Source organism: Hyperolius riggenbachi, chromosome 2 (genome assembly GCF_040937935.1).
Source record: "Hyperolius riggenbachi isolate aHypRig1 chromosome 2, aHypRig1.pri, whole genome shotgun sequence".
Lineage (NCBI taxonomy): Eukaryota > Metazoa > Chordata > Amphibia > Anura > Hyperoliidae > Hyperolius > Hyperolius riggenbachi.
This window is the reverse complement of record NC_090647.1, coordinates 438113024-438126003: the sequence shown is the minus strand read 5'-3', so window position 1 is coordinate 438126003 and position 12980 is coordinate 438113024. Positions and strand designations below refer to the sequence as shown.

Genomic DNA, 12980 nt, shown 5'->3' with positions numbered 1-12980 from the left:
AGTACTGAGATTGCATGTCCTTTTCTAGAATATATAGATAGCACAATCTTTGCAAACGTTAAACCTATTAGGCTTTGTTCACATCTAAAATCGAAATAGCTGACGGCCACGTTTTGTGATTTCGAGAGTGATTTTTTTTTTACCCTCCCAGCGCTTACCTGCGCGCTTCAATTTTGCGTAAATCGCTTTTCAAAGCGCTGTTGCAGAGCGATTTGTTTTTTCACTTCCTGACACAAGTCGGGAAGTAAACTCTTTGACCTGGAAAAGAATAAATACAATGGCCTCAATTCACTAAGATCATGCTAGAGATAATAAGGCAAGAGAAAACTTACCTCCACACGTGAGAGAGTTATCTTACCTCTTCATTCCTTAAGTTACCTCTCCTGTAGTTAATTTACCTCCTCTGTAGTTAATTTACCTCCTCTGTAGTTATTTTCACATGCAGCTAATTAACAGCCTGTCTTTAACTCTAGAGTTATTTTAAGGATTGGAGAGTTAATTTAAAGACAGAAGAGTTAACTTTTGCCTGAGGTAAAATGTTTCCTGAATACTACATGCCTTATCACCATGGTAACAACTCTAGAAGAGTTATTAAAGACAGGAGATAAGTTTAGTGAATTGAGGCCAATGTATTTATTCATGAAAGTGCGAACGCAAAGCGATTTTGTGAGCATTTTGCGCTTTTCCTATACCTTCTATTATAGCAAAATCGCTCTTAACAGGCAGCGCTTTGTTGAGTGGAAATCAGACGAAACACGCCGATATGACTATCCCATAAGGATGCATTGCACAAGCGATTTTAGAGCGTTTTTTAAAATCGTCAGCGCTTAAAACCCGCAAAACGCATAGGTGTGAATGAGCCCTAAGAAAACAAAGCAGAGTTTAGGCCTGGAACCCACTAGCAGTGCTTTCTAAGCACCAGTGATTTGTAAAGCTCTTGCTAATGTAATGCTATGCGGGATTTTTTTTAAATTATATCCCTCAAGTGGGATCACACTCATAACATTACACTAGCAAGAGCTTTTCAAATCACAAGCACTCAGAAAATGCCTGCTAGTGGGTTTCAGGCCTCAAGACTGTATTGATTGTTGAAAATCTTGGGCATTTTTGTTGAATCGCCATTTACATATAAAGTACTGTATGGAAAGAATTATCCCAAGCAATGTATGAGGTGTAGCCCAATGGTTGCAGGCATAAGACTGTCACTGGTACCCATAGCCTCTCTAATTTGCCCACTTATAAATAAACAGCAAAGGGAGGTTTGGCTATTCGCACCCTAAAGTTCTGCGTTCTGTCACTAGTGGAAGAACCTCTTAAAAGGCATAAAATGAATAATGCACGGATATTGTATTAGGGATAACCTTATTTCAAGTTATTGTAAACACACTTCATTATAAGTAAGCTACCACTTTAAAGGCTGCATGATCTTTTCCTGGCATTGATCCAGCTTTCACTTCTCCTGGGTACTCTGCACTAAAGGCTCATACACACATCAGACTATAGTCTTTGGAAAATGAAAGATCACAGACCAACTTTACCCTCTTCCATGTAGTATGAAAGCCATACCTACACAGTCTATTCTATGGAGCTGAACTCCCCATCAGACAGAAATCTTTGCAAGATGCTGCACACAAAGATGCTTTAAGCCTCATCTACACGCGTAGATGAGGCTGCGATCCCGCGGCTTGATTAGCCGCCGGATCACCTCTTCCGCGTACCCGCGCGTGCCTGCCGCGTCGCCACGCGTGTGCCGCATTCGATTCCCCGCTCGTCCCCACCGGCGCCGCTTATCTTCCGCTCGATTCCCTGCCATTGTCCCCTCGCGGGGAGCGAGTAGGGAATCGGCGGAAGCAAGATCCGTCCTGTTGGATCTTATCAATCGAGCTGCATCAGCTGCTCGATTGATAAGGAGCATCGCGGCCGCATCTACGTGTGTAGATGTGGCTGTAGACATTCAAAAGATCAGTATCTGCAAAAGATCTGTTCCTGCAAAAGATCCGTTCCTGCAAAAGATCCGTTCCTGCAAAATGCATTCATAGTCTATGATATCTGCACATCATCATACACACCTTGTTTAAAGCCCCGTCTACACTATAAGATGTTGCAGCGATCCGGCGGCTCGATTAGCCGCCGGATCGCCTCTTCCGCGTGCCCGCCTCGTCCCAACTCGCCACGCGTGCGCCGCATTCGATTCCCCGCTCGTGCGCCGCTTACCTTCCGCTCGATTCCCTGCCATTGTCCCCTCGCGGGGAGCGAGCAGGGAATCGGTGGTGCGGAGATCCGTCCTGTCGGATCTTATCAATCCAGCCGCATCAGCGGCTCGATTGATAAGAAGCATCGCGGCCGCATCTACTCGTGTAGATGCAGCTTAACAGACATTCATCTCCAGATCAGATCCACCAGGATGGATTTTCAGATCTGCAGATGATTGTCTGATCTGCAGATGAATGTCAGTTAAACAAGGTGTGTATGATGATCTGCAGATTTCATAGACAAAAGGCTCATACACCCATCAGACCATAGTCTTTTGAAAATGAAAGACCACAGACCAATTTTACCCCCTTCCATGTAGTATGAGAGCCATACCAACACAGTCTATTCTATGGAGCTGAACTCCCCACCAGACAGAAATCTTTGCAAGGATACTGCACACACAGATGCTGTAGACATTCAAAAGATCAGTATCTGCAAAAGATCTGTTCCTGCAAAAGATCAGTTCCTGCAAGATGCATTCATAGTCTATGAGATCTGCAGATCTTCATACACACCTTGTTTAACTGACATTCATCTGCAAATCAGACAAACAAGGTGTGTATGATGATCTGCAGATCTCATAGATTATGAATGCAATTTGCAGGAACGGATCTTTGGCAGGAACAGATCTTTTGCAGATACTGATTTTTTGTGTCTGTACAGCATCTTTGTGTGCAGCATCTTGCAAAGATTTCTGTCTGATGGGGAGTTCAGCTTCATAGAAAAGACTGTGTAGGTATGGCTCTCATACTACATGGAAGGGGGTAAAATTGGTCTGTGATCTTTCATTTTCAAAAGACTGTGGTCTGATGTGAGTACGTGGCCTAAGAATGCAATTTGCAGGAACGGATCTTTGGCAGGAACAGATCTTTTGCAGATACTGATCTTTTGTGTCTGTACAGCATCTGTGGGTGCAGCATCTTGCAAAGATTTTTTCTGATGGGGAGTTCAGCTCCATAGAAAAGACTGTGAAAGTATGGCTCTCATACTACATGAAGGGTGGTAAGATTGGTCTGTGATCTTTCATTTTCTAAAGACTATAGTCTGATGTGTGTATGAGCCTTTAGGCCATCTCATAGGTTCCCTGTCACCTCTCTGGGTCTGCTTTTTGCACATTATATATTTGTATACTGCTAATTGAGTTCTGTGCACTGCTTCATTCCTGTCTCAATACAGTAGAATCTAAAAACTCACTTAACCAGAACTCTGAATCAATGAGGGAAAAATCCGGCCTTCCAGGATCCACTAAACTATTTTTATAGTACAGTAACATAACTGTGCTACATTAAAGTAACTTAATCTCCACTTCAATATTCGTACAGAGTTTATGGTGAATAGTATATTAACGCAAGCAACCAGAAACAAGACGGACACAGAACATTTATATTGCGCTTTTCTTCTGCTGGACTCAAAGCCAGTAGCGTCCCTACCATAGGGCGGCAGGGGGCGCCCCGCACCGGGTGTCGGGCGCCCCAGGGGGTGTCATCAGGCCTCCCACAGAGGCCTGTGCAATGTGCAGGACAGGAGGGGGAAGCAGCACGGAAAGGAGGGGTGGTGGGGAAAGCGGCGGGGAGGGGGGCCGGACCCCCCACCTCCCTCACCTGGGTCCCCTCCTTCTGGCGCTTCCCCCTCCTAATTAGCAGCAGCGGGCAAGAGGACTTACTCACCTCCTTCCTGCGTTCCAGGCGATGGCAAATAGCGTCATCGTCACGTGACGCTGGTCTCCGCCTTCTCCACCGCTCACTGTGCTTCCTGATTGGCGGAAGCACAGTGAGCAACAGAGAAGTCGGAGACCAGCGTCGCGTGAGGATGACGCTATGCGCCGCCGCTATCGCCAGGAGCAGGTGAGTGAGTCTTCTTCGCCGCTCCTGCTCGCTGCTGCTAATTAGGAGGGGGAAGTGCCAGAAGGAGGGGGACCCAGGTGAGGGAGGTGGGGGGTCCGGCCCCCCTCCCCGCCACCCCTCCTTCCAGGCTTTCCTCACACTGGGGGCAACTAAACTAGCTATACTGGGGGCAATTATACTAGCTATTCTGGGGGCAATTATACTAGCTATTCTGGGGGCAACTGTACTGGCTATACTGGGAGCAACTAAACTAGCTATACTGGGGGCAACTAAACTAGCTATACTGGGGGCAGCTATACTAGGGGCAGCTATACTAGGGGCAACTAAACTAGCTATACTGGGGGCAACTAAACTAGCTATACTGGGGGCAGCTATACTGGGGGGCAGCTATACTGGGGGCAACTAAACTAGCTATACTGGGGGCAGCTATACTGGCTATACTGGGGGCAACTATACTAGCTATACTGGGGGCAGCTATACTAGCTATACTGGGGGCAGCTATACTGGGGGCAGCTATACTAGCTATACTGGGGGCAGCTATACTAGCTATACTGGGGGCAGCTATACTGGGGGCAGCTATACTAGCTATACTGGGGGCAACTATACTAGCTATACTGGGGGCAGCTATGCTAGCTATACTGGGGGCAGCTATACTAGCTATACTGGGGGGAGCTATACTGGGGGCAGCTATACTAGCTATACTGGGGGCAGCTATACTAGCTATACTGGGGGCAGCTATACTGGGGGCAGCTATACTAGCTATACTGGGGGGAGCTATACTGGGGGCAGCTATACTGGGGGCAACTATACTAGCTATACTGGGGGCAGCTATACTAGCTATACTGGGGGCAGCTATACTAGCTATACTGGGGGCAGCTATACTAGCTATACAGGGGGCAAATATACTAGCTATACAGGGGGCAAATATACTAGCTATACAGGGGGCAGCTATACTAGCTATACTGGGGGCAACTATTGACGATTGAAGTGTTTTGTGGACAGGTCTGCCACACGATTGCATGTATTTTCTGGTCAAATCTGCTACATGATTGCATGTATTTTCCGGGCAAATCTGCCGACATGATTCCATGTATTTTCTGGGCAAATCTGCCGACATGATTGCATGTATTTTCTGGGCAAATCTGTCGACATGAATGCATGTATTTTCTGGGCAAATCGGCCGACATGATTGCATGTATTTTCTGGGCAAATCTGCCGACATGATTGAACGTATTCTCTGGGCAAATCTGCCGACATGATTGAACGTATTCTCTGGGCAAATCTGCAGACATGATTGCATGTATTCTCTGGGCAAATCTGCCGACATGATTGAACGTATTCTCTGGGCAAATCTGCCGACATGATTGAACGTATTCTCTGGGCAAATCTGCCGACATGATTGAACGTATTCTCTTGGCAAATCTGTTCACATTACGTGTATTTTCTTCAGAAAACCTGCACAATTATGTGAATTTTCTGGGGAAAGGGTCACCAAAACTTGGGTCCACTGTCTTTGCATTGCACTTTTAAAGGGAACCCGAGGTGAGAATAATATTGAGGCTGCCATATTTATCTCCTTTTAAGCAATACCAGTTGCCTGGCTGCCGTGCTGGTCCTCTGCCTCTAATTCTTTCAACCACAGACCCTGAACAAGCATGCTTGTTTCTGGTGTGATTCAGTTCACTACTGCAGCCAAATAGATCAGCAGGGCAACTAGTATTGTTTAACCTTCCTGGCGGTAAGCCCGAACTGAGTTCGGGCTATGCCGCCGGAAGGCACCGCTCAGGCCCCGCTGGGCCGATTTGCATAATTTTTTTTTTGCTGCACGCAGCTAGCACTTTGCTAGCTGCGTGCAGTGCCCGATCGCCGCCGCTACCCGCCGATCCGCCGCAATTGCTCTCGCCGCGGCCGCCCCCCCCCCCAGACCCCGTGCGCTGCCTGGCCAATCAGTGCCAGGCAGCGCTATGGGTCAGATCGGAGTCCCCTCTGACGTCACGACGTCGATGACGTCGGTGACGTCATCCCGCCCGTCGCCATGGCGACGGGGGAAGCCCTCCAGGAGATCCCGTTCTTTCAACGGGATCTCCGGATCTCCGATCGCCGGCGGCGATCGGAGGGGCTGGGGGGATGCCGCTGAGCAGCGGCTATCATGTAGCGAGACTTTGTCTCGCTACATGAAAAAAAAAAAAAAAATTTAAAAAAAAAGATTTGCTGCCCCCTGGCGATTTTTTTGCAAACCGCCAGGAGGGTTAAAAGGAAATAAATATGGCAGCCTCCATATCACTCTCACCTGGGTTCACGTCAAATTACAGTTAGCTCTGCCCTCATCCGGTCATGGCCACGCCCATGTAATAGCGCACCCATTTTTTGCCCCTTTACTTTTGGGGGGGGGGGGTGTCTTATAATACCCAGCACCGGGTGTCAAATGCCCTAGGTACGCCACTGCTCAAAGCACTTGAGCTGCAGCCACTAGGACACGCTCTATAGGCAGTAGCAGTGTTGTGGAGTCTTCCTAAAGTCTTCTCACTGAATAGGTGACTGGTCTCCTGTGTCAGAGGCAGAGCCCTTAACCAGTACACTATCCAGCCACTAAACTCTTCAGAAACTACACTTTTCCAGCATGTACTAATCCCTATAGGTAACAGATAAATGAGATTCTATTGTACATTGATTCCGGGTACACTGAAGTTGATATATAACCAGCTTTGTCTATCACTGTGCCTCTGAGGAAGTGGCACTGACCGATATAACATGCACCAGGCTATATGTGATATATGTTAGTACTTCAGGAAACAATACACAATATTGTTGGAAAAAAATCATAAGAAAATTAAACTAAAAAAAAGTATGTTAATTGTGTGTTTGGATGGCAGCCATCTGACACAATCAAGAAATGTATGTAGATTCTCTCTTGTTTGAATATTGGTGTATGTTCCTGTAAAAACCCTTCTTTTTAGCTCACTTCTCTACCCAGGTTCCACTTTTTATTTATTTGCTTAAATGATCTGGGTACCGGGAGACATAGAACATTTACTACTTTTCCTTCATAGCCATATGTAAATTATTCAGGTGCCTAGAACAACCTTGGAAGGGCATCACATGGCCTGCTAACACACCACCTTGTCAGAGTTCACAGGAAGTGGCCAACTTTACCACCTTCATGTAGTATGACGGCCAACAGAGTCTGAATACTATAAGCAGATGAAGTGGTAAAATTCTCCAATCAAAATAGAATATTTGAGCCAGACTTTAGGGTGACCACACACCACAAAATCTTGTTTGTCTAATCTTACCACATCTAAGTAGTATACAGATTAAAAATACTTTGTTTTGGTAAGGTGTCATATTACATGGAAGTGGTAAGATTGTACAATGAAGATTGTTTGCTGTTGTGTTAAGCTGACCACACACCAGAGTCACAAGTTACAGATATTGGGCTCTATTCATGAAACATTTGCAGTAAAAAAAAATCTTGGAGGGAAAACACAGCATCGGTATTTTAGACTTTTGTGTGCTAATTCATAAAAATGTTTACACTTGCGATAATAGGTCGGGGAATTCCCGCACTGAACTGGCAGTACTGGCTGAGTTGTTGCATTTTCTGGCTGAGTTGATACATTTCTCCGTGCAGAGACAGCATTAGTATAAAGGAGGCAGCCTCAGCATCCCTTTACATAGGCATTTTTCTGCCTCTCCTCCAGAATCTGCGCTGAATCTGTCTATTAGTCTTCCTAAACAATCTATTTAATTGTTGCAGCTTAGAAGAAGTTCCAGAAATGTTACACATGCAGGCTTTCTGATGTGAAATTTATCTGAAAACAGGTACCCAAGGGGTTAAAAAACACAGCCTTGGTAGTCTGGAATGCCTTGTCTGCTCTCTTCTCACTGCAGCTGCCTGGGAGGTCTGTCTCTCCATTAGCTTGTCTGGCTTATCGCCTTATCTAAACAGCCCGGTTTCTCCGCACACATTCCGCCTGCTCTAATCTTTATGAATTAACCTTCAGTGACGTGTTGTGATAATCTCCGCACAAGGCGGTAATTTCCCGCACTGCTCAGGAATGTCAGATTTTCATGTGGAAACAGCCTTATGAATGTACACTTTGCTAAATGGTCGGAAAAGTCAGCTGTTTTGAGCGGTAAACTTGCGGTAAAGTTTTATGAATAGAGGCCATTATGGGAAATATGGTCTGAAAAAATAATATCCACAATGAAATATAAAGTAAATATGGTTGCTTTAATGTTATGTCCATATAAGCAGTCATACATCCTCAGTAGTTCTAACTGTTATCTAGCTGAATACATTTAAGCACATTTGCTCATACATTCCAGTAACTCCATCCTTATGGCAATACGCACATGCCATCCGAGTGGGATTATCCTGATGTAACGCGAGATTATTGGAGGTCGCAGGAAATTCTGCACTGTGGATGAGCGATCTGAGTTTCCATAAAACACCTGGTAAAATTAAAAGGAAAAAAAGTTACCTGGCAATGGTCATATTCACTTCCAAGGGACAGCTTTAGTTGGGAATTTGCATTTCTCCAGGTTGTACTCATTTTGTTTTTATAGAATTGTTTTAGGAAGAATCAAATACATATATTCACATTGAAATATTAAAAATCCTAGAAACTTTCATAACTATCTGAATTTCAGATAATACAATAAAAATCTCTGCTAAGCAAATACTCTAGCGTATGCATGTTAGCTGTTTCTTGGCTGAGGTGATTGGTAGGGACTCTGTTTTGAGAATCTAGCGTGTGTACAGCAACTGTGATGTGTCGACGTGGCCAAACCCATTGTTCCCCTAGTCATCCCCCCCCCCCCCGAAGATGCTTTCGTCATGTGCCACTACTAGGGATCATCAATAAGATGAAAATATTTCAAGTTCATGCAGGATTACATACATGTTGTATGCAAATGTATGCAGCTTGAAACTGGACCAGTCAGTTTAAACATTGGTGGGACTTGATTGGTCCATTTTCAAGCTGTATAAATGTGCATTGAAAATTTACATAATCCTGCATGATCTCAGAATTATTTGCATCTCACTGATCATTCCTAGCCACTAAGTCATCCCTTCATAGAAACACAGCACCATGCGACGTTTCGGACGCACCCGGTGAGACGCTTGTCGCACCCGGTGTGCCGTCTCGCGCGCGCCACGCTTCGCTAAACTTTGCGCGCGATCAATAAAAGCTTTGGGCATGCTAACTGCTTAGCACCCTAGTTAGCATGCCCAAAGCTTTTAGGTGTGCTGAGTTAGCACCCTTTTGTGAATCAAGCCCTATATGCTAACCAATGCATCTGTACAGCACTAGGCCCTGAACTGTTGTGTGTGGGAATCCTGATCCCCATGGATATTTTGTGTGTGTACCTGTAGCATTAGATTTAGCCAACTGACAGAGATCATTGTGTATCAGAAAGTTGGCTGACCTGTAAAGAGGTTCTTTGGACTTGCTGACATACTGCTCCATCTGCTAAAAGCAAAAATCTGCACTCTGGCTAATACTGATTAATTGATGTGTGAGATTCGGAGCTCTATGGGTCTCACCATTTTATATCTGTGATATTAAAAATATCAGGGATTCTCTGCTACACTATTGCAAAAGTCTTGCTTCAAAGACCATAGTTATCTATATGTGGGTTAAAGTGGGATGCAACTCCATATTAACTGAAAAGCAAATACAATAAGAAATTACAGATTTTAGTGTTCACTGACAGGGTTTGTGGGAGTACAGTAAACCCCAAAAAATTATTGTGACCGAAAAGCAACAAAATTTTATTTCAACATTTTAAATGTATCATTTAAAAAGGAACTGTAGTGATAATAGCGTAATGAATAAAACGGCGTAATTTTTTTTACAATATTTATACATTATTTAGTCAGTGTTTGTTGTAAAATCTTTCCTCTCCCTCATTTACAATCTGAAATTTATAACAGGTGGTGACATCTTTAGTCCTGTCAGATGCAGCTCTGCAGAAAATTTGTATACTTATAGTTCAGAAGCCAGTGAAAATAATACCTGCTCTCTGGGAGGAGAATTCCTCATATCTGACATTTACTTAAGAGCGCAGAGCTATATACAAGTTTACAAAAATATATAGTATATATAAAGGAAGTATGTCTGATGCTGAAACCAGGATAATTAACATCAAAGTAGGTATCCTAAATAATTTACAGCATACTTCTAGTATATGTCACAATGGTGCCTCTTTAAATATTACTTCAGATTGCAAAAAAGTACCCGATTGTTTCCAGTTTGGTCCTTGTAGTAAACCCAGTTCAGTGTGTCATCCAGTTTGTACTGCACACTGTACTTTGTCATCCACTCATCTGTGTCGCATCGTCCTTGCGTCAAAATGCCAGAAATGACCTTCGTTTCCCTTAGGTCAATCTGGAGCCACTGGCCATTGTCCTGAAACTTGGACAGCCATGCACACCTAATGAAAAGAAACATGACATTAACCCCCAGGGCTACCAGCACAGAAAGTTCACCAATGAGCAGATGACCCTTTGAGGAGAGTGAGGTTTATTTTGCATTTAAATGTTCAACTTCTGGTTGAACTCAATGGACGTATGTCTTTTTTTCAACCCAGATAACTATGTAACTTCTGGGTCACCATGAGCTTGCTGGTTAGTCTGTGCCTCTCGGTGTTACAAGCCCTACTGCATAGAGCCAAATTAATCCATGCCATGCACTGATGAGGATCAAACAATCCGAAACAGTCTGTATGCATGTTGGATTGTTATGGCTCTGTACAAATTAACAAGCTGACACATCATTGCATTCCAGCGGTTCTGGAGGTGTGTTTAGCTTCTAAGGGTAACAATGGTTAATTTGCATATATTCAGCAGTGTTGCACTGGGAGACATCTCAAGCTCACTCCAACCTGAATTATTGCAAATTCTTTCTGTTTTAAAGAAAGTAAACTTTTGTTTTTGTTTACTAAAGGTTAGCTCATGAGCCTGTAAACCTAATCCTATGCTACATTTATATAATGACCTCAGCCGCCAAAAGCAGATGATGTACACGCAGCCATCTGCAAGGCCTTTCCCCCAGATGGTGAGAGATTTAGTGAATTTTTTGTTGTTAGTGTACATAAGGGAATAACTAAACCTGCCTTGTCTCTGCACTTTTTAGCAAGTGTGCTAGCAGTTTATTTAAAGGGAGTCTGAAGCCCCCCCCCCCCCAAAAAAAAAACCAGATACTTACCCTAAGGAGAGGGGAGGCTCTGGCTCCTATAGAGCCTCCTGGTCCCATCATTCCTGCGCTGGCTCCCCTGTTAGCAGTGTCCAACTCATGGGTCGGTGACTTCTCTCTTCCGCTGTGGGTGGGCTGCGGGCTGCCAAAGACTGGCCACTCTATACTGCGCTCACGCAAGTGCCCTCTCTCACGCACTCACACAGTACAGAGCCGCCCGACTTTGGGAGCACTTGGACTGCCAAAGACTCCCGCAACGGGAGATTTAAACGGAGGAGCCTGTGGGGGAGCGAGGGGATGAGGAGAGGAACGCGAAGGCTCAATAGGACCCAAAGCCTTCCCTTTCCTTAGGTAAGAATTATTATTTATTTATTTTAATTTCTGGCTTCAAAATTCACAGTTCTTTTCTGTAGGTACAAGACTAGCTGCATTTCCTGTAAGGAATGAGTGATTGACCTATTTATTACAAGTCAGAAAGCATTTCACACCTGTTTTCCTCCCACAATACACTACATCCTATTTAAACATTTAGGATATTTCAGTATGCGTAAAATATTTAAAAATTTGGCTGTGATCAGTAATTCAATGTACTTCCAGTAATAATTTGCTTTTTTTCAACATTGCGTAACATTGCTAATATTCAAATTACAAAAAAATAGGGATGACAAGTCCATACACCAGTGTGCTGTTTCTGACTATATTATCAGCATTTGAGAGGGTTTTCAATACGTGCATTGAGTGACTTTGCAGCTGTGAAAGCAAGGGAGATCAGCAAAGACAGTTTACTATCATTATATGCAGGGCCGTGGAGTTGGAGTTGAGGAGTTGGAGCAATTTTGGGTACTTTGAGTCGGTGGTGTCATAAACTGAGGAGTCGGAGTCTGATGATTTTTGTACCAAATCCATAGCCCTGGTAAGTATTATACTAAGGAGTCGAGGAGGCAGAGTCGGAGCCATTTTGGGTAGCTGGAGTTGGCGGTTTCATAAACTGAGGAGTCTGAATCAGATGATTTTTGTACCAACTCCACAGATCTGATTATAAGCACAGTGTAACCGCTCATATTATACTTATTGTAGTTGACATGCTTGTATCTTAAAATGCATGTATATTGCATTATTGATAATGGCTCCATTTTAATTTTAACCTCTTGAGGACCGCAGTTTTAATCCCCCCCCCCAATTTTCACTAAATTAGCCACTGCAGTTTTAAGGCCAAGCTGCAGAGCCTTCCCTCGTCCTCCTCAGCAGCCCTGTTCCAGTGCTGGGACCCTCCGAACAAGAGCTTGTCGACAACATGCACAGACGCACTAGCACCATCCCCCTCAGCTTTCTTCAGTGGCTGGACAGGATCGGGACTGCTACTGCGCCTGAGCAGTAGGACCGACCCAATCAGGCTTGGCTATTTCCACCAAAGCCCAAGCAGGGAGGTGCCAGTGCGCATGTGCAGGGAGGCCACTCCTTGGGGTCCCAGTGCTGGCATGGTCTGACATATAAGAATGCGGGGAAGCCTTGTTAGGATCCAGAGGCTTCCCCCTCCTGAGGTAAATATCTAAATTTGCCAATAGCACACCTCACAGGTTTGCTTTACATATGAGGCCCCTTTTACACTTCCCTGCCACAAGGGACATGCAAGTCTATGGAGACTTGCATACTTCACGCAATGCAACATGGTGCGCCTGGA

The 12980-nt window shown here is 44.6% G+C and overlaps 1 protein-coding gene across 1 annotated transcript in view; it reads right to left on the bottom strand.

Annotated features, from left to right (window-relative positions):
- Positions 1 to 8312: 8312 nt before the first annotated feature.
- Positions 8313 to 12980, bottom strand: part of RS1 (retinoschisin 1) — a 51193-nt gene continuing 46525 nt past the window's right edge. The window contains exons 8-9 of the mRNA XM_068265649.1: positions 10343 to 10538; positions 8313 to 8552 (exon numbers count right to left, since the gene is read on the bottom strand). Coding sequence (XP_068121750.1) covers positions 8400 to 8552; positions 10343 to 10538 — 349 coding nt within the window. The 3' untranslated portion in view covers positions 8313 to 8399. The remainder of the gene's footprint in view (positions 8553 to 10342; positions 10539 to 12980) is intronic.